The sequence below is a fragment of the Nerophis lumbriciformis genome, linkage group LG22 (genome assembly GCF_033978685.3).
Source record: "Nerophis lumbriciformis linkage group LG22, RoL_Nlum_v2.1, whole genome shotgun sequence".
Classification (NCBI taxonomy): Eukaryota; Metazoa; Chordata; class Actinopteri; order Syngnathiformes; family Syngnathidae; genus Nerophis; species Nerophis lumbriciformis.
Window position 1 is genome coordinate 9,369,959 of NC_084569.2, and position 15,000 is coordinate 9,384,958.

The 15,000-nt window shown below is 39.6% G+C and overlaps 1 protein-coding gene across 1 annotated transcript in view; it reads left to right on the forward strand.

Annotated features, from left to right (window-relative positions):
- LOC133615590 (small ubiquitin-related modifier 2-like) overlaps positions 1 to 7,356 on the forward strand; it is a 14,342-nt gene extending 6,986 nt beyond the window's left edge. Inside the window, exon 4 of the mRNA XM_061974306.1 lies at positions 4,140 to 7,356. Within this exon, the coding sequence (XP_061830290.1) occupies positions 4,140 to 4,202 (63 nt within the window). The 3' untranslated portion in view covers positions 4,203 to 7,356. The remainder of the gene's footprint in view (positions 1 to 4,139) is intronic.
- The last annotated feature ends 7,644 nt before the right edge of the window (positions 7,357 to 15,000 follow it).

Here is a 15,000-nt window from a genome sequence, read left to right on the forward strand (position 1 = left end):
CCCCTATGAATAAATACATGGAACCAAGGGCAGAATATTAACGGTCTTTGATTAAGGTCGTCAAGAATAGCTGCCTCTCTGTATGGCCATGGTCAAATTTAATGATTATGTTGATGTAGAATATTAAAGTGAATGAATGCATACTTAGTCAACAGCCATACATGTCACACTAAGGGTGGCCGTATAAACAACGCCAACACTGTCATAAACCCGTGCCATATAGAGAGATCACACTAAACAACAATGACAAACACATTTCGGGAGAATATTTGCACCGCAACACAACAGAACAAATTCCCAGAATTCCTTGCAGCACCAACTCTTTTTGATATCAAAAAGGAAACGCCATGTTTTTTACATTATTTGTGTTTTTTTCATGTCACAAATGTATTACTTTATAAACCATTTGACACATAATTTTGTTCATGTGTTATTGTGTATAGTTTATTCCTATACAACCTATTTCTGCTCAAACTCGTAATGGGTCTGTCCCGATACAGCATTTACATGTACCGGTAAATGTACATAACTTAAAAAAATTATTTAAAAAATACATAATGTAAAAATAGAGATAAGGCATCATGTAATGACAAAAGCTGACAAGTTTATATTAATAATGAAAAAAAAAAAAAGGTTTTTATATATATATATATATATATATATATATATATATATATATGTGTGTATGTATGTATGTATATATATATATACATATATATATATATATATATATGTATATATATATATGTGTATATGTATATATATATATATATATGTGTATATGTATATATACATACATACGTAATACGTAATAGAAAGGCGTTTAATTCGCCAAAATTCACCCATTTAGAGTTCCGAAATCGGTTGAAAAAATATATGGTCTTTTTTCTGCAACATCAAGGTATATATTGACGCTTACATACTGTAGGTCTGGTGATAATGTTCCCCTTTAAAGAAAAAGGGTCGGCGTACGCAGTGTGAAGTATAAAATGTTGCCTGAAAAGAATCAGTAAGTGAGAGACCGTACATCCAATCAATGTCTTAAACTCTCTGCAGTTGAGTATTATATGTATAAATCTTCATGGCCATTTTATGAGGACATATAGTACCGTCTTACTCGCCACAACGTGCTTAATATACTGCGGCTTCACCACATCGCGGATTTTGGGGGTATATTTTGCATTTTTTAAAAGTCTGTTCGACAATGTTTTGGTCCTAAATTACCGTATTTTTCGGAATGTATTACTTTAAAAACCATTTGACACATAATTTTGTTCATGTGTTATTGTGTATAGTTTATTCCTATACGACATATTTCTGCTCAGACTCTTAATGGGTCTGTTCCGATACAGCATCTACATGTACATATAAATGTACATAACTTAAATAATTTTTTTTTTTAAATACATAATGTAAAAAATAGAGATAAAGGCATCATGAAATGACAAAAAGCTGACAAGTTTATATTAATAATGAAAAAAAAACAGGTTTATATATATATATATATATATATATATATATATATATACACATACCGTATTTTTCGGCGTATAAGTCGCTCCGGAGTATACGTCGCACCGGCCGAAAATGCACAATAAAGAAGAAAAAAACATATATACGTCGCACTGGAGTATAAGTTGCATTTTTTGGGGAAATTTATTTGATAAAAGCCAACACCAAGAATAGACATTTGAAAGGCAATTTAAAATAAATAAAAAATAGTGAACAACAGGCTGAATAAGTCCATTCTTTCTGCTGCTCGATCGCCGTTTTCTGGTGCATATTTCACTACGTCCAGCTTGTAATCTGCAGTATATGATTTCCTTTTTGGTGCCATTTTAGTTCAGTCCTTCTCAGTTTTTATAAGTTACCGCCAATGTTGCTGTGATCTATTTTAATAGCTCCGGCAGTAGCGTATAGCATATAGCAGTTAGCAATCCAAAACCCACAATGCACTTCTGCCATGACCCGCCCCCCGCCGAATTCTTATTGGTTGGCGTGTGAGTGACGATTGCTGACGTGTGTGTGACGATTGCGGACATTTTCTTCGTCGCTCACGCGAACGAGAGAAATAATATTGTTTGATATTTTACGGTAATATGTTAATAATTTCACACATAAGTCGCTCCTGGCCAAACTATGAAAAAACCTCGACTTATAGTCCGAAAAATACGGTACATATTTTCAAGCATAAAAAATGCAAAACAAACGCTCCTGTACTTCTTACATAATTACACCAAAATCAAAAGGATGCTGGTATACAAAAGAAGACGGTCCTTAGCTTTCTGGAAATGTGGCCCCTAAAACAATTTAGTTGAATATCCCTGCTATAGAGGAGGATATTGCTAATAACTCAAGTTGGTAATATTAAGCCTTGGCAGAGATATACACTCACCTCAGTGTCATTTTGCAATTGTGACACTATCTTGTTAGAATGCTGCTGCTCCCTTCACTGCCAACTGTCCCAGTCATCCTGATGGAATAGTTTGTTAGCTGCACGATAACCGAGACACTATGCATAAACTGGGCTAACATTTTTCGTCCAAAGCTGAATCATGAAAAGAGGGGCGTGCAAAAACGAGTGGTAACTTTATAACATACCTGCCAACAACTCCGGTTTTCCCGTAATTAGTACGGTTTTCATCAACCTATTCCGGGTTACGGTTGCAGTGATAAAAAATACGGTTTTTCATTAATTAAAAAAAAAAGTTTTTTTTAAGTTTTATTCACGAAATCGCGTAACAACAATGACAATCGACACTGCTTCCCGTAACTTCCTATCGAGCCATTCCGAATGCCATGCGCGAGGCTATTTATAGCACCGCTGCCAAGCACAAGGCACCAGTTGCCATTGTTTCCAAACGAGCGAACGATCATGGAATCAGCCGGAGAAAAATCGCATACGAGTCTTAAACCGAAAAGAAAACTGCAGTCATTCCGTGAAGAATATTCAAAAGCCTATCCGGGAATAATTATCCGTTCCAAAAAGGGTGAAAACTACACGAATTGCACCTTGTGCAGACAAGATTTTTCGATCGGACACGGAGGAATTAGCGATGTAAAAGACCACGTTGGGACAAAAAAACACAAGTCTAATGCCGTTGCTAGCGATACAAGTGGAAAACTTTCAACGTTTTTCGTCGCCCAAACAGATTCTTTGGATGTGATAAATGCCGAAGTTTTATTTACGGAGGCAATAATTGAGCAAACAAAAAGGTAATGACACCAATGTTATCTATTGGAATTGTTTAGTACTGTTATACTGTTAAAAGTGTTTATACTATTTATGCTTTCAAGTCCAAGTTGAAGAAATCTTGTTAAATGTTGACAGCATAACTACCAAAATACAGAAGTATGTCCTTAATATTTTTGCAGTGCTATTTCTGTTGAAAAGTTCAAATGATTACATTAGAGATGTGATGTGCCACTTTTCAAGTGTCTGATGGCTTAAATTAATTTTCATTAATTTTTCATATTTTGAATTCTTTTGAAAGGCTTACAAAAAAACTACATTTGAATTGTAATTGCATGCTATTGACAGGACTATTAATTTTAATGAAGTTAGCTTACCATGTTTACAGTATGATAATTGTGATAGAAATGTGAATTTTAGGCACAGAATATTTTTTACATTTGAACAAAGCAGTAGATTATACAAGCTTGGACAGAAAGTTAATAATGACACCAATTTTTTTTTTTATGGAATTGTTTAGTACTGTTTTACCATTTGTTTACTGTAAAAAGTGTTTATACTTTCAATTAACAAATTGAAGTCTTGTGAAAGGTTGACAGGATAACTGGCATTAACTGTCAAAATAATTTCAAACTATTGAAGTTAGCTTACAGAATAAACATGTCAATCAACCCATATGATTTTTGCTGTAATATTTTTGTTTTGAAAAGTCACTGTGACTGATAGAAAAGTGATGGTTTTAGCAACATTTTAACCTGTCTGAATGCTAATAATCATTTTGCGTCGGGGGGCAAAGGAACCCCCCACCAGGACTTTGTCCTGGACCTACCGGGGCCTGCGGCCCCTGGACCCTGGCTACTAGGTTTTTCTGATTTCAAAAGTTGGCAGGTATGTTATAACATTAAATGTGCAAGTTTGTGATTATTATTTGTGTGTCTTCCAACAGTTGGAAATGGAGGACGAAGACACAATTGACGTCTTCCAACAGCAGACGGGAGGAGTGATTTAATCAAGCAGCCCCACGCGTCACCTTTCCCCCTTTTATCAACAGAACCAACTAGCCTTGGTACACGCAGCAGATGATTATATACGGGCCCCTTTCCAAAAACATTTAATATTATTGAAACATTTTATTTCATTGCATAATTCCATTCGAAACGTTAAACTTCCATAGATTATAGATTCAGGGCCCACAACTTAAACAATTTCACATATTTAGTTGTTTATTTGTACATAATTTGGGCCTCCAGCTCACAAAACCCACGAAAACAGGATTTTTTTAAAAACTGAATACTGAAGAAATCAGCCCAAATTTACAGGGCATGAATGTTTTAAACTGAGTGTCACCTGCACAGTTTTTCCAGGCGTTAAATTAAATTAAATTGGTTCAATTGTCTCAGTTAGGATCAATATAGGGATAACTGGCCAGAAGACCATCATTGATACCCTCCATAGTTAAAGTTAAAGTCCCAACGATCATCACACACACTGGGTGTGGTGAAATTCGTCCTCTGCATTTGACCCGGACCCATATTCACCCCCTGGAAGGTGAGGGGAGCAGTGAGCAGCAGTGTGCGCCGCGCTCGAGAATCATTTGGTGATTTAACCCCCAATTCCAACCCTTGATGCTGAGTGCCAAGCAGGGAGGAAATTGATCCCATTTTTATAGTCTTTGGTATGACTCGTGTTGCGTTTTGGACCAGTTGTTCCTCCCAGGGAATTCAAGTCACAAGTCGCTCCCAAGCTCTTTACGACACTTAAAGCTGAGTAGAAAAACCACCAGAGACAGAATAGGTATTTTGTAATATATTTGCAAAGCTTTGCATATACATTGAGACCAGTCCAGCATAGAACATTCAATCGCGCCGCCAAGATGGTCTGCCCCCCCCCGAAAAACCCTCTCCCCTCTTAAGTCTCTCTCTCTCTCTCTCCCCCTCGCAGACATGTCTCTCCAGCCAAAACAAATGCCCATTATCTCTCTTTCTAACATTCCTCATTCAAGGTTAAGCACACAGTTTTGCAGACAACCAAAAGACCACAATTGGAAGAAAAACACTAGCTGTTTTGTAATATGATTATGAAATAAAAAGAAGTAACACTTAAATTCGGATATATGTAAATATCTGCCTCCGACACTCGGCCGGGGTTTGAACTCACGACCTTCCAGTCTCAGGGCGTACACTCTCACCGCAAGGCCACTGAGCTGGTCCGTAGGATGGGTAAGCCACAAAAGTTCATTGCCAAGGAGGCCGGCTGTTCACAGAGTGCTCTGTCCGAGCATATCAATGGAAAGTCTAGTGGAAGGGCAAAATGTGGCAGGAGAAGATGCACCAGCAGAAGAGCTGACCACGGGCTTCTGCGGATTATCAAACAGAGTAGATTCATGAATCTGGCAGAGATCCAGAAAGAGTCAGACGCATCCGGGAGATCAATCAATCAATGTTTACTTACATAGCCCTAAATCACGGGTGTCTCAAAGGACAATGACATCCTCGGCTCAGATTCCACATCAGAGCAAGGAAAAACTCAACCCAATGGGACAATGAGAAACCTTGGAGGGGACCCCCCCCTGGGGGACCGGTGCAATGGACGTCGAGTGGATCTAGCATAATATTGTGAGAGATCAGTCCATAGTGGATCTGGAGATGGGCTACAACTGTCGGGTTCCTCGGGTCAAACCATTTCTGAGCCTGAGCCAACGTAGGAAGCATCTCAACTGGGCCACAGAGGACTGGACTGTCGGCCAGTGGTCCAAAGTCCTCTTTTCCGATGAAAGTATAGTGTGTCTTTCATTCGGGAATCAAGGTCCAAGGGTTTGGAGGAAGACTGGTGAGGAACAGAACCCAAGCTGCCAGTGTGAAATATCCAAATCAGTCATGATTTGATGGGCAGGTTTTGGTAAACTCTTGCGTTCTTAAATCCAAAATCACCGTATCAGTCTACCAGAATGTTTAAGAGGACTTTGTGATTCCTTCTGCTGAGGATCTGTATGGAGATGCAGATGTCATCTTCCAGCAGGACCTGGCCTCTGCCCATAGCGCCAGAAGCACCAAAACCTGATTTGATGCCCATGCCATCACAGTGCTTGACTGGCCAGCCAACTCGCCGGACCTAAACCCCATTTGAGAGTCTATGGGGTGTTAACAAGAGGAAATTGGGGGGCACCCGACCCAGAAACAAAGACGAGCTGACAGCAAGCATCAAGGAAATCTGTGCTTCCATACCTCCCAGCTGATGGCCTCCATGCCACAGTGCATTGAGTGATTCCCTACAAAGTATTGAAAATTGACGTATCATTTTGAAAGTACCATATTTTGATTGATTTGATGTGATCCTAATTTATTTTTTTCCTGCAAAAACTGAGAAGTAATTGGTGATTTCTCCACAGTATTCACATTTTTTGAGATCCTGTTTTCATTGATTTTATGAGCTGGAAGCCCAAATTATGTACAAATAAGCAACTAAATGCTTGAAATCGTTTAAATTGTGGGCCCTGAATCTATAATCTATGGAAGTTTAACGTTTTGAATGGAATTATGGAAATAAATACCGTTTTCCTTGATATTAAAATTTTTTGGAAAGGGCCTACACCTTGTCCCGTTGGGGTTTAAATGACTCTGCTGTATAGTACTTTCAAATAGTGGCCCCTGTTACATCTGTTTTTGTACATAAAAAAACAATCCAGATCGCTCTATGTTTTGGTTTTTCCTCTGTTCATTCTGTGTTCTACTTAAATCAGAGTGGTTCTGGAATGGGAATTACTCTGAGGAACCATCTGGGTTTAAAGTGACGCTATTGTTTTTTACAAATTGGTTATTATTGACACACTGGCTGTCGTGTTCACATTTCTCAAAGAACGTGGTCACAAGGGGCCAACCCAATAGCTAAATTGATCTGTGTGCTCACATGTAAGTGTGTGTTGTCTGCCTGTGATCAGACCACACGTCAATAGCGTTCAGGCTTCAAATCAATGAGTGTTGAAATGGACCTGAAATCATATGCAGACAGATTTAGATTTTATGAGTTTAGTATGGTGGGTAAATTGCTTTGATTAATCCATTCAGCAGACCAATGATAATATTTTGGGACAGAGGAGAACATGTTGCCATTTTACAGTCTGTATTGTACCTGTTAAAAATAAATGTATTGTTCTTTTTCCAAAACCTATTTAGTTTGTGATGATTTCCACGATGATGGTAAATACTTTAGTTTATTTTGAACATGCTTAAGGCTGTTACATTGAAGTACAGTGCAGGTATACACTTGCACAATTCAATGTCCGAAGTGATAGAAGCAGAGCCTATTTAATCCTTCCCCCTTGTCATACTTGCCAACCCTCCCGGATTTTCCGGGAGACTCCCGAAATTCAGCGCCTCTCCCGAAAACCTCCCGGGACAAATTTTCTCCCGAAATTCAGGCGGACCTGAGTGACGTGTCGACAGCCTGTTTTCACGTCCGCTTTCCCACAATATAAACAGCGTTCCTGCCCAATCATGAGGGCGAGTTATTGGTTTCTTATGTGGGTTTATTGTTAGGCAGTTTCATTAACGTCCTCCCAACGCGGCAACAACACACAACAACAGCAGTCACGTTTTTGTCTACCGTAAAGCAGTTCGTCTGCCGTAAACAGCAATGTTGTGACACTCTTAAACAGGACAATACTGCCATCTACTGTACATGCATATGTGACAATAACATCTAGGGCTTTTAGAGAGTGCAGTGCACAACTGCGCACACAACAAGGAGACGAAGCAGAATGCATCATCAGAGAGGGTGTTCAGCATGGTTAGAAAAATAGTGACAAATAGAACAAGGATGGACAATTCAACCCTTAACTCAACAATGAGTAGATGAGTGTTATGTGTGTGTATATATGTAAATAAATGAACACTGAAATTCAAGTATTTCTCTTATTTATATATATATATATATATACAGTATATAGCTAGAATTCACTGAAAGTCAAGTATTTCTTATATATATATATATATATATATATATAAAATACTTGACTTGGTGAATTCTAGCTGTAAATATACTCTTCCCGTCTTAACCACGCCCCCCCCCCCCTTCTTATTTATATATATATATATGTACAGTATATAGCTAGAATTCACTGAAAGTCAAGTATTTCTTATATATATATATGTATATATATATATATTGTTGCGTTTTGGACCAGTTGTTCCTCCCAGGGAATTCAAGTCACAAGTCGCTCCCAAGCTCTTTACGACACTTAAAGCTGAGTAGAAAAACCACCAGAGACAGAATAGGTATTTTGTAATATATTTGCAAAGCTTTGCATATACATTGAGACCAGTCCAGCATAGAACATTCAATCGCGCCGCTAAGATGGTCTGCCCCCCCCCCCGACAAAACCCTCTCCCCTCTCAAGTCTCTCTTCCTCCCACCCTGGCAGTCATGTCTCTCTAGCCAAAACACATGCCCATTATCTCTCTTTCTACATTCCTCACTCAAGGATAAGCACACAGTTTTGCAGACAACCAAAAGACCACAATTGGAAGAAAAACACTAGCTGTTTTGTAATATGATTATGAAATAAAAGAAGTAACACTTAAATTCGGATATATGTAAATATCTGCCTCCGACAATTCCCCCTTCAGATCTTCTAAAAAAGATCTTTATCACTAGTACAACACTTCTAAAATACGCCCCTATATATATATATATATATATATATATGAAATACTTGACTTGGTGAATTCTAGCACACACACACACACCTCCCGAAATCGGAGGTCTCAAGGTTGGCAAGTATGCCCCTTGTCCATGTCTCAGGATGTGCCTTTTTCTATGAGGAGCATAAAATAAATGTGTGACAGTAGAGTTATTAAACAAAGTACAAGACAAAATATGAAATCACCAGTCTTTGAGGATGTTCATTCAAACAGATTATCAGCAGATAACAGACATGACACACAAAATACATGAAACACTAAAATAAATTAAGAAAATAATTTGTGGTGGTCAGTAAGAGTTTCATTTTTAGATCAAGCAGAGTTAAAAAAAAAAAAATGGAATCACTCAATTCAGAGAAAATAGAAATATGGAATCTTGAAAAATTGCAAGTACATAATTGCTGCACCACCTCTGGCTTTTTAAACAGCTTGCAGTCTCTGAAGCATGGACAAACAGTACTCTTCTTCAATCTTGTTTCAACTTTCTCTCGTTGTTGTCAGATCAGCTTTGGAGTTGGAGTCTTGTTATGGACCATTTTCTTCAATTTCCACCACAGATTTTCAATTGGATTGAGATCCGGACTATTAGCAGGCCATGACGTTGACCTTATGTGTCTTTCTACCAGGAAAGTTTGTACAGTTTTTTTGCTCTATGGCTTGATACATTATATATACATATACATTATACAATCAAAATGTCAATGTAAATGTGTCCATTTGTTGAAGATGTAATGACAGTCTTCTACCGAATACCATTACCTGACATGCAGCCTTATCATCAATGGCTGTGGAAATTAGCATATTTTCTTCAGGCAGTCGTCTTCATAAATCTCATTGGAACGGCACCAAACAAAAGTTCCAGCATCATCACCTTGCCCAATACAGATTCTGATTCATCATGGGTATGACTTTCACCCAGTCATCCATAGTCCACAATTGATTTTCCTCAGCTGAGGAACATTGTTTTTTTTTTTTTTATGTGTAGGTATTAATGAAGGCCTTTGTTTAGCTTTTCTGTTTTTAAATTCAAATTTCTTCGGACATTTCGGCCACAGATGATGACTTAAATTTCCGCTCATTTGTTTTGTTGTGCTTTTTTTTTTCCCCCAAGAAAGTTTTCTTTAAAGTTTTCTGTCTTGATGCTTTGGTGTTTTCCTTGGTCTATCAGTGTGCTTTTACAATCCTTATGGGACAAGCGGTAGAAAATGGATGGATGGATGTTGTTTCTACTTGGTCCAGATTTTAGACACCGCAACATTGCGTAATGATTTACCTTCTTGAAGAAGTTTGATAATCCTCTCCTTTGTTTCAATTGACATCTATCATGTTGGAGCCATGATTCATGTTAATCCACCTGGTGCAACAGCTCTCCAAGGTGAGAACACTCATTTTTAACCACAGACTATTGAACACATTTAATCTGGAAGGACAAGATCACGGGTACAAGCGGCCGAAATGAGTTTCCTCTGTCATGTGGCGGCGTTTTCCCTTCGAGATGGGGTGAGAAGGTCTGTCATTCGGGAGGAGCTCAAAGTAAAGCCCCTCCTCCTTCACATCGAAAGCCAGATGAGGTGGTTTGGGAATCTGGTCAGAATGCCCCCTTCAGGGCGTGTCCAACCGGTAGGTGACAACGGGGAAGACCCAGGACACGGTGGAGAGACTATGCCCCCCAGCTGGCCTCGGAATGCCTCGGGATCCCCCGGGAAGAGCTGGACGAAGGAGCTGGGGAGAGGAAAGTCGGGGCTTCTCTGCTTAGGGCGGGGTTCAACAAAAACAGAATGCTGGATGACAGCAAAGACTTACTGCGGAGCAAACACGGCGTCCACAATGTACAACCGAACATGACATGACAATCAACAATGTCCCCACAAAGAAGGATAAAAACATCTGAAATATTCTTGATTACTAAAACAAAGTAGATGCGGGAAATATCGCTCAAAGGAAGACATGAAACTGCTACAGGAAAATACCAAAAAAAGAGAAAAAAACACCAAAATAGGAGCGCAAGACAAGAACTGATTGATTGATTGAGACTTTTATTAGTAGATTGCACAGTATAGTACATATTCCGTACAATTGACCACTAAATGGTAACACCCGAATACGTTTTTCAGCTTGTTTAAGTCGGGGTCCACGTTAATCAATTCATGGTAAAAAGGTGTCTAATGCTTAAAACAAAAATAAACAAAGGGTGAGTGCCCCTAAGAAAAGGCATTGAAGCTTAGGGAAGGCTATGCAGAACAAAACTAAAACTGAAGTGGCTACAAAGTAAACAAAAACAGAATGCTGGACGACAGCAAAGACTTACCGTGGAGCAAAGACGGCATCCACAAAGTACATCCGAACATAATAATAATAATAATACCTGGGATTTATATAGCGCTTTTCTAAGTACCCAAAGTCGCTATACATGTAGAACCCATCATTCATTCACACCTGGTGGTGGTAAGCTACTTTCATAGCCACAGCTGCCCTGGGGTAGGCTGACGGAAGCGTGGCTGCAATTTGCGCCAACGGCCCCTCCGACCACCACCTATCATTCATCATTCAATTCACCGGTGTGAGTGGCACCGGGGGCAAAGGGTGAAGTGTCCTGCCCAAGGACACAACGGCAGAACATGACATGACAATCAACAATGTCCCCACAAAGAAGGATAAAAACATCTGAAATATTCTTGAGTGCTAAAACAAAGTAGATGCGGGAAATATCGCTCAAAGGAAGACATGAAACCGCTACAGGAAAATACCAAAAAAAAGAGAAAAAGCCACCAAAATAGGAGCGCAAGACAAGAACTAAACACTACACACAGGAAAACAGCAAAAAACTCCAAATAAGTCACAGCGTGATGTGACAGGTGGTGACATAAACCTACTTTGAGACAAGAGCTATGTGGTTAGAGTTTCCGCCTTGAGATCGGTAGGTTGTGGGTTCAAAAAAACCCCGGCCGAGTCATACCAAAGACTATAAAAATGGGACCCATTACCTCCCTGCTTGGCACTCAGCATCAAGGGTTGGAATTGGGGGTTGAATCCCCAAAAATGATTCCCGGGCGCAGCCACCACTGCTGCTCACTGCTCCCCTCACCTCCCAGGAGGTGATCAAGGGTGATGGGTCAAATGCAGAGAATAATTTCACCACACCTAGTGTGTGTGTGAAAATCATTGGTACTTTAACTTTAACTTTAACTTTATTGATGCCTGGTTCGTTATGGTTTAAAGCAGTGGTTCTTAACCTGGGTTTGATCGAACTCTAGGGGTTCGGTGAGTCGGCCTCAGGGGTTCGGCGGAGGTCAAAACACACTTGACTCATCGTGTAAATAAAAACTTCTCCCTATCTGCGTATTACGGATACGGCAACAGCAGAAGTCAGACTGATTTGCAGGTGTGTAATTTGTTGTGAGTTTATGCACTGTGTTGGTTTTGTTCTTTGAACAAGGTGATGTTCATGCACGGTTCATTTTGTGCACCAGTAATAAAACATGGTAACACTTTAGTATGGGGAACATATTCACCATTAATTAGTTGCTTATTAACATGCAAATTAGTAACATATTGGCTCTTAACTAGTCATTATTAAGTACTTATTAATGCCTTATTCGGCATGGCCTTATTATAACCCTAACCCTCTAACCCTGGCCCTAATCCTCTAACCCTAACCAAATACCTCTAAATTAAGTCTTTGTTACTTAGAATATGTTCCCCTAGTGTCCAAAAAACTCTAAATTAAGAATTGTTACTTAGAATATGTTCCCCATACTAAAGTGTTACCAAAAACATATACATTTGTCTTGAATTAAAAATTATTTTTTTTAATTTTACACTAAAGAAGGTTTCGGTGAATGTGCATATGAAACTGGTGGGGTTCGGTACCTCCAACAAGGTTAAGAACCACTGGTGTAGTTCAGTGACGTGCGGTCACTAGAGGCAGGGGAGGCCCCGCCCCTCATGGAAAGAAAAAAAATTATTAAATTGTTATATGTATCCAGTGATTATACTATAAAGTTATTTTCCGTTTAACTTCACCAGTTTTAGATTATTTTTATTCAAAATCGCTGAATTTTCACATTTTCCGTTCAAATACTGAGAAGAGACGGTGCGGTGATCAGCAGCCAGTTGAGGCACGTCACTCAGTGCCGCAACATGGACGGACTCGGCTAACTGCTGGCCTGCTGTGCAGTGAGACCGTATTGCTATATGAACTATATTATACATTTCCATAGTTTAGTTAGCTGAGGTATATAATGTACAGTGTATTTTGTCAACAACTGTATGTGTGTAACGTATTTCTTGTGCTGAGCAATCATAAAACTGCTGCGAAGACGCACTGGCTGAGGCTCGCGTAATCCCGCCTCCTAGTGCCGATTATTGCACCTCCGCCGCAGACTGCACCCCCCGACGGGAGCGCCACACCAACCAAAGCCCAAACCCAAACCCTCCACGTGCAAGACCGAATCCACCCAAAAAAAGTAACTTAACAAGAAGCCGAAAAGTGCAAAAACAACATTGCTCGTGCCGGAGGAGCGTGAACGACTGCAGGAACACAACATTAGGTACACCTGCAGACTGCAGCACGGATTTCATATTTTATTCATTCACAACTCCTCCAACACGAACACCACTGTTCCCGCACTTATAAGTAAAGGTAAGACCATAATAACGTTTTTTTTTTATTAAATGTGCTTTTTTGTGTGCTACAGTTTGTATGTGTAAAGTTAAAGTTAAGTTAAAGTACCAATGATTGTCACACACACACTAGGTGTGGTGAAATTTGTCCTCTGCATTTGACCCATCCCCTTGATCACCCCCTGGGAGGTGAGGGGAGCAGTGGGCAGCAGCGGCGCCGCGCCTGGGAATCATTTTTGGTGATTTAACCCCCAATTCCAAGCCTTGATGCTGAGTGCCAAGCAGGGAAGAATGCTGGTATGAGCTTTTAAACATAACCCGTTAACTGCTGCCAATCAAATGGTGAATAAGATACTCTTTAGGGTTCATATGTTTGTAAATCTGACTGTGATGAAGTCAGTGCCTCACCAGTCATGAACCTCACCGCACGTCACTGGTGTAGTTAGTATGTTCCAATAGCAGCAGAAGTGCACTTTTTGGAGAGCTGTATTATTTTCAGTTTTGTGCCAAAGGGACTGATTTTATTTAACACTATATTATTATTTATACACCTATAGTGATCACAGAGACAGGTTGTTTTTGTGTTACTGTATATATTTGTTTTTCTGAAAAATCCCACTTAATATACTTTGGGTAACAACAGTCAATATATATATATATATATTTTTTAGGAGGGTAACAGTCAATATTTATTTATTTATTTTATTATATTTTTTTTCTTATAAAATAAAAGAGGGGCAGCACGGTGGAAGAGGGGTTAGTGCATCTGCCTCACAATACGAAGGTCCTGAGTAGTCTTGGGTTCAATCCCGGGCTCTGGATCTTTCTGTGTGGAGTTTGCATGTTCTCCCCGTGACTGCGTGGGTTCCCTCCGGGTACTCCGGCTTCCTCCCACTTCCAAAGACATGCACCTGGGGATAGGTTGATTGGCAACACTAAATTGGCCCTAGTGTGTGAATGTGAGTGTGAATGTTGTCTGTCTATCTGTGTTGGCCCTGCGGTGAGGTGGCGACTTGTCCAGGGTGTACCCCGCCTTCCGCCCGAGTGCATCTGAGATAGGCTCCAGCGCCCCCCGCGACCCCAAAGGGAATAAGCGGTAGAAAATGGATGGATGGAAAATAAAAGTAAGCTTTTGTTAAACCAAATATTGTGTTTTTTTCCATATACAACAACCTATCTGGACTCGATAAGACAATCGATAAGGAATCGGTTCGATAAAAGGATTCGAGAACGGGCTCGAATTTGATCATTTCTTAACAAACATCATCCCTAAGTACACCTACTTTGAGACAAGAGCTATAGCATACTTGCCAACCTTGAGACCTCCGATTTCGGGAGGTGGGGGGTGGGGGCGTGGTTAAGAGGGGAGGAGTATATTGACAGCTAGAATTCACCAAGTCAAGTATTTCATACATATATATATATATATATATATATATATAAATGGAGATATCTACATCCTGAAAATATGCAAACAAAACTGTG